The 6000-nt window shown below is 34.2% G+C and overlaps 1 protein-coding gene across 3 annotated transcripts in view; it reads right to left on the bottom strand.

Moving 5' to 3' along the window:
• Positions 1-925: 925 nt before the first annotated feature.
• SNCB (synuclein beta) overlaps positions 926-6000 on the bottom strand; it is a gene marked incomplete at both ends in the record, with an annotated part of 29346 nt that continues 24271 nt past the window's right edge. For 2 of the 3 annotated variants that reach the window (XM_083354115.1, XM_083354113.1), the window contains one exon: positions 926-1008. In XM_083354115.1, the coding sequence (XP_083210241.1) occupies positions 976-1008 (33 nt within the window). The remainder of the gene's footprint in view (positions 1009-6000) is intronic. The other variant, XM_083354114.1, reaches the window with a different exon arrangement.

The raw sequence follows: 6000 nt of genomic DNA, 5'->3' as shown, positions 1-6000 counted from the left end.
AACATGTATCACCTGTTCAGCATTTCCAATGGAGGTTCCATTTTGGTTACTGATTGCTTATACTTTAATTTGGAAAAAACTCACTGAAGTTGTATTAGTTTGTCAGATATCTGTTTTATCCCTTAGACATTAATTATACTGTTTTCAAAGCCTTGAAAAGCCAGCAATGTGGACACTTGGCCTATTGAAAATTACCTTGTTTTCAGAAAAACACAGGATAACTGCTCCCCCTCTTGACTTAAGAACCACGTGGAAGCAGAAAAACAGCCACAGTCAAGAACTGGCTTTATTCATGGAGATGGGTAGCTGCATCAATGGCAGCAACCCAGGATTGCACACACAGCGACAGTGGGATGTATATGTCCATGCCACAGTCAAAATATACAGAGCGCTGGGGGCAGGAAAGGAAAGATGCTCCTTTTGTTTAGGGTACATAGACACAACTTTTGCACCGTTAAAATCAGGAAGTCTCTTTTACATGACCAGGACAGAGATATTTTTTTTAAAAAAAGTTCCAATGATAACGGAACGGAGTTGGCATGATTCACGTGCAAGCAAATGTACAGTGGGCCCAGTGCAAGGACCCAGTCAAGGACATGGAATGCTCTGTTTAAAAACAGAGAAGATACAACATGCTGCTTACAGACACATGAAGCCTGGCCTTACTTCACTGGGAGGGAGTCAGGCAGTAAGGCTGGGCTTTGAAATGTACACACGTACACAAACCACTGCGGTCAGGGTTTGTCTTCAGTATTCTTTCTCTTTAACGCTAAAGACCACAATACATAAAACACTGATCCTGATGAGGTCTCTTGGAGCAGAATTGGAGGAAGAACTCATGACAGGATGGGGTATGGGGGTTCTCTCCATTACCATCTGCATCAAGGCCTTCCTTTGGAGAGATGGATGTGGATAGGGTAGAAGAAATTATTGTTATTGTGCTGCTGGTGGAAGTGTCGGGAACAGCTGTGGCCATTATGCTTCTGGCTCATATTCCTGATATTCCTCCTGGAAAGAAATTGAAAACATTAATTGTATTAGATAATAGAAGGACATGAGGCAAAATAACCCAGCTCTAGATCAGATAACAGAAAAGCTTGCCCTACAAATCCACTCTTCTCCTTTTTACTTGCAGTCCCTATCCTATCAATTATAATGGTTTACTCAACAGAACTGCCTACTTACAAAATTACAATAGAATAAACCAATACAAAACTAAGAGAGAAAAAGAAAGAAGAAAAGATTCAAGAGAAAGAAAAGGAAAATGCAGGACAAAATGATAAAATTATATTTAAAGAAGTTATTTTCTCTAATCTCCACCACAAGTATAAGCAAATTTAATAACCACCCCATAAGGTTAGAAATATCTTTTTCCCCCAAAAATCCATCCTTATCTATATGCTAATCCATAAATTATCAACTTTTTAGTCCTGGTGTTAGCAAAACATCCCTAAAAAGTTAGCAGAGCTTTATAAACATATGCCTTATTTTAATTAACCTTGGTCGAACAAGCCAACTTACATTATTCCTTCCTTTTACTTCTAGCAATCTTGACCTTTAATTCATTCAGATGTTAGAGGATATATCTCTTTTCAATTTTTCCTTTTCTCATCCAAAAGGTTTCTTTGAGTGTTAGTAAACCTCTTTTGTAAATCCAATAAAAAGGCATTATCCAGATCATTCTTTTTTGTTTAATCATTTGTATTTACACTTTACTTTTCAATGCAGTAACCATTCTGTTTTGTATATCCAGTAAAAGGTCAGGTCATTCTCTTGCTTGTCATTTGTGTTTCTACTTCAGTTGTCTTTTCTGTTTTATAATCCATGCTTTTTTCTTTTTTGTTTTTCAGTACTTCTAGTTCTAATATTCCTACATCAAGCAAAATTTATTTCTCCTCGTTATCCTGTAAACCTCTTTGGAGGCTTCTCTTTCACATGTGCTATTCCTTTATTAACTTCTTAGGGATATGGTCTGTCCGTAGAAGGTGACATCGTTGCTGATATATTATAGGTGCTAATTTCTGACCCCACTCTTGAAAAATCTGGACTATTTCAAATGTCATACAGTTTTGTGTCATTTTGTAAATTCCACTACTAACCAAAGATAAAAGGCAAACATTCACTTTTTTCTCTTTTCCTTTTCTGCCTGGAAACTTTAGTTCCTTCTAGTGTCCCAATTTGTGAAATTGCAAAATCTCAAATTTCTGTTACAACTTAGGAAAGACAAAACAATTTTTCACACAATTATTTATATAATTATTTCCAAAGTCTTATAGTAAAATATAATATTGCAGATTTGTCTGGTACCTTAATTTGTTTATAACTTTCTTGGCTCAGAGTTTTATTTAGCTTTTTGTGTTTATTTCCAATTTTTTTAAGTTCTCAAGCATATAGTTATTTTTTTTTTAATATTCAAGAATGAAGGTAAAAATCATCAGGTGGCTTTTCAAACTTGTATTTCAAATTCTGTCATCTTTTTCAGGGTCCATCCTTTTTTGATATCACTTTTTTACTTTTCCAGTTATTAGCAGGTATATTAATCATGGTAAATATCTTTCTTCTTTGAACACTTCTTGTGTCTTTAATCTGTTTTCTAGTCCAATATGTCATGTTAGCATATGTAATTAAATCGGTTTTGCTATAATTGCCCTTGGGATGAAAACTATTTGTCAGCGATGCCGGACTTAAACTTGTTTTTAGAGAGCCTACATTTTTAACAAACACTGTCATATGAATACATCTTTTCAGATTCATATAAATTAGTTGTTATTTTTTAGCCTGGCAGATTTCTTTCTGAAATTGCAACCAGTGCTATTTGAAGTAAAAAAAAAATCCCGGGTAGTATATTTTTGTTGTTGCAGTGAGGCCTAACCAGAAAAGTTTTAGATATTTCCAACTTTCCATGTTTTATTTTATTTCTTTCCATAATTTGTTATAATTGTTTTGAAATATCTTATTACATCCTGTCAAGTAGAATCCTAGGTATTTTACTAAGTCTTTTGTTATTTCATAGCCAGTCTATTATTTGACAGTCTTCTTCATTAGAGGTTAAATGCCTTATCTTAATTTTCTTTTCATTAATTTCATATCTAGAGAAACAGCCAAGTTCTTTAAATACTTGCATCACTGTTGTATGGATTTTGTGGTTGTATAATTGTTAATACTATGTCATCTGCATAGCATTTCATCTTGTATTCTTCTCCTTGAATTTAGGTTCTGATTATTTGTTTTATCTTTTTAGATGATGTTTACTAGGACTTCCAAACAATTTACAAATAGTAAAAGGGAAAGTGGACCTCATTGCCATGCATCTTTACATATTGAGAAGCTTGCAGAGAGTATTGCAATTGCCACAATCTTCAGAGTTTGTTGTTGATATATGCTCTCCACCAAATTTTGAATTTTTCACTGGGGTTCATTTAACCTAAAACAGGGGTGTCGAACTGCCAGCCCGCAGGCCTGTTGCATCATGCAGAGGCTGTGCCCACCTCACCTCCGGCAATGCAAAAAAAGTTGTGATACATTGCAACACGCCACATGACGTGGCAAGTTCGAAACCTGTGATCTAAAACATAAAAAAACCCAAAACCCTCATTCCCAGTGTTGAAGGCTTTGTCTACTTCAGAAAATATTATTGCTGAGTTTTTTTTAATCTTGGTTGATATATCCTAGTGTGTTTATAATAAATTTATTCATCATCTTCCTCTTTGAAATATAACCTTTCTGATCTATGTATATCATTTCACAGATGCATTCAGTCAATATCTTATAATCCATATTCAATAAAGAAATTGATCTGTAAGAGTGAAGTTTCTCACATATTAAAATTATCTAAATACCAGAAGACTTTTCTTGGAGCTTTCCTTCTTTCATTTTTCCTCTTAGGTGATTTGACTAAATTAGAATGTAGCACTCTTCATGTTTCTAACGGTGATTATTATACCCTCCGCAGTTTCTATTAGGATATAAACCTTGTTTTCATACACACGTTTTCTGAATTAATTTTTTTGTCTTTTTTCAGTTTCAAGATTAAAATTTGCCCATTTTTATCCTATTTTGTTTTTCTAATAATTCTTAAGAAGATGATTTAAGATAAATTACTATTCTGGTTTTTTTTCCCCAGATGCTGTATATTCTTGATATAACTTTTTCTGTTTTAACACAGTGTGGTCTTGTTTTATGTGTTTCTTGTAAACCAACAATATCAGCTTTATATGTTTGGAGCTTATTGGAAATTGTCCTTTTACTAAAAGAATCCCATTTAGATTTAATGATTAATACTGTTTTTCCCCCCATTTTGGTTGCAGTTAATTTTGGTTTAATGTTGCAGTATAAGAATTGGTGGCTTCCTGACAGGAGTCTTCTCCCTACTTTGAAGTCTGTGGTGTTTTTATTATTCCTTAGATGTCTTAAGCCACAGGTTAAGCTAAGAAAGCATAGCCCGGGGGTTTCTGGTCTCTCCCAGCCCATATTTTTTTATTATCTAGTACCCATACAAGTACAATTTTTCAATGCCAACTTCCAACATTGTGAACTCCCATGCACACACCCACTTTTCCCCCTCTCTTTTCTTTGGCAGAAAGATTTAAATAATCTCCATTCCCCTCTATTGAATTTTATAATGGCAACTACTTCTCTTCATGAAATTTTACAAATACAATGATTTTGACTACTTTTCACAACAGTTCCAATGCTGGAACAAAAGGAGAAGAGGAAAGAAGAATTGATTGCAGCACAACAGCAGTATTATGCTGGACAAACCCTTCTTTAACTAAGATGTGCTCCAGAGCTGAAAATACTGGAGAAACAGATTCCACTCAGCTCATGTAGCATTAGATCTACTTCTGTGAATGCCTGTGACTGATGGAGAACAATGACAGTTAAACAACAGACTAGATGTAAGCTGCCTTTGAGCATTCGTATATCAAAGCAGTGTCTCATTTCACCTATTTCTCCTATTTTCCTGTATAAAATATAGAAAGACTGACTACTGGCAAAGGGATGAGATAGAAGTACTCTAAAACTTTTACAACAGAATGTTTATTGGAAGTTGGCCAAACAAAAATTGTATAAAAAAATAAGAGCAAGAACTTATCATCCTATCCCATCCCATCCCACCAACTGATTCACTAATTAAACCTGGAAACAATAGTGGTTGGATATAGAGATCTAATAAGCAAATATTGTGTATGGTAGATATTTTTATAACATACAAAGAAAGAAAGAGGGGACAAGGAAAAAGAAGAAGGGCAGTGAAAAGAATTGGATTCAGACATGCTCCATCAAATGTTTAAGCAGCTAGAAATTCAAATATTTATATCCTGCCCATCTCATTATCAAAATACCAGGACTTGAATGAAAACTTTAAATACCACAAACAGGGATGAATAAAATGGAGGATATGGAAACTGATTGAAAATACAAATTGAGGATTTGAGAATAGACTTAAAAACCGAGATTAGGAATATTGCAAAGAATGTTCAAGTTACACAAATTACCGGTAAAGACTTGAAAGGAAAGCAATAAAATCTCACAGTTGGAAGTCTTAAGAGCACAAGTGCCAAGAAATAGAAAAGATATATTGGAATTTCAGCAATTAAAATTCAGAGGCATCTCAGAAGATTTCAAAAAAGGAGATCCTGAAAGACACCTTAAAGCTTTGATACAGGGATTTCCCAAGTATTAACACATTTTTGGGATAAATTCCATATTTGCACAAAGAAGAAAAATGACTCCTGATACCTTATGAGATTTTTATACAAAAAATGCTATTCTAAAACCACAGATCAATACAAGTTTAACTAAACAAGAGAAGCAAATTCAAGACAGATTAATTGCTCAGGAGTCAAAAACCTTTTTATCACAGGGAAAGAAACTGGGGATGAAGAAGTTGTTAAGTCTGACAGTCTCTTTTCATCCTTAATTTATTTGACTTCAGCCCACATTTTCTCTGGGGAGGGGTTCGATTAGCTTTAGGACTTTATAGCAATTCCTAATATT

Source organism: Vipera ursinii (genome assembly GCF_947247035.1).
Source record: "Vipera ursinii genome assembly, chromosome: 2".
Taxonomy (NCBI): Eukaryota; Metazoa; Chordata; class Lepidosauria; order Squamata; family Viperidae; genus Vipera; species Vipera ursinii.
This window is presented reverse-complemented; position numbering and strand designations above follow the sequence as displayed.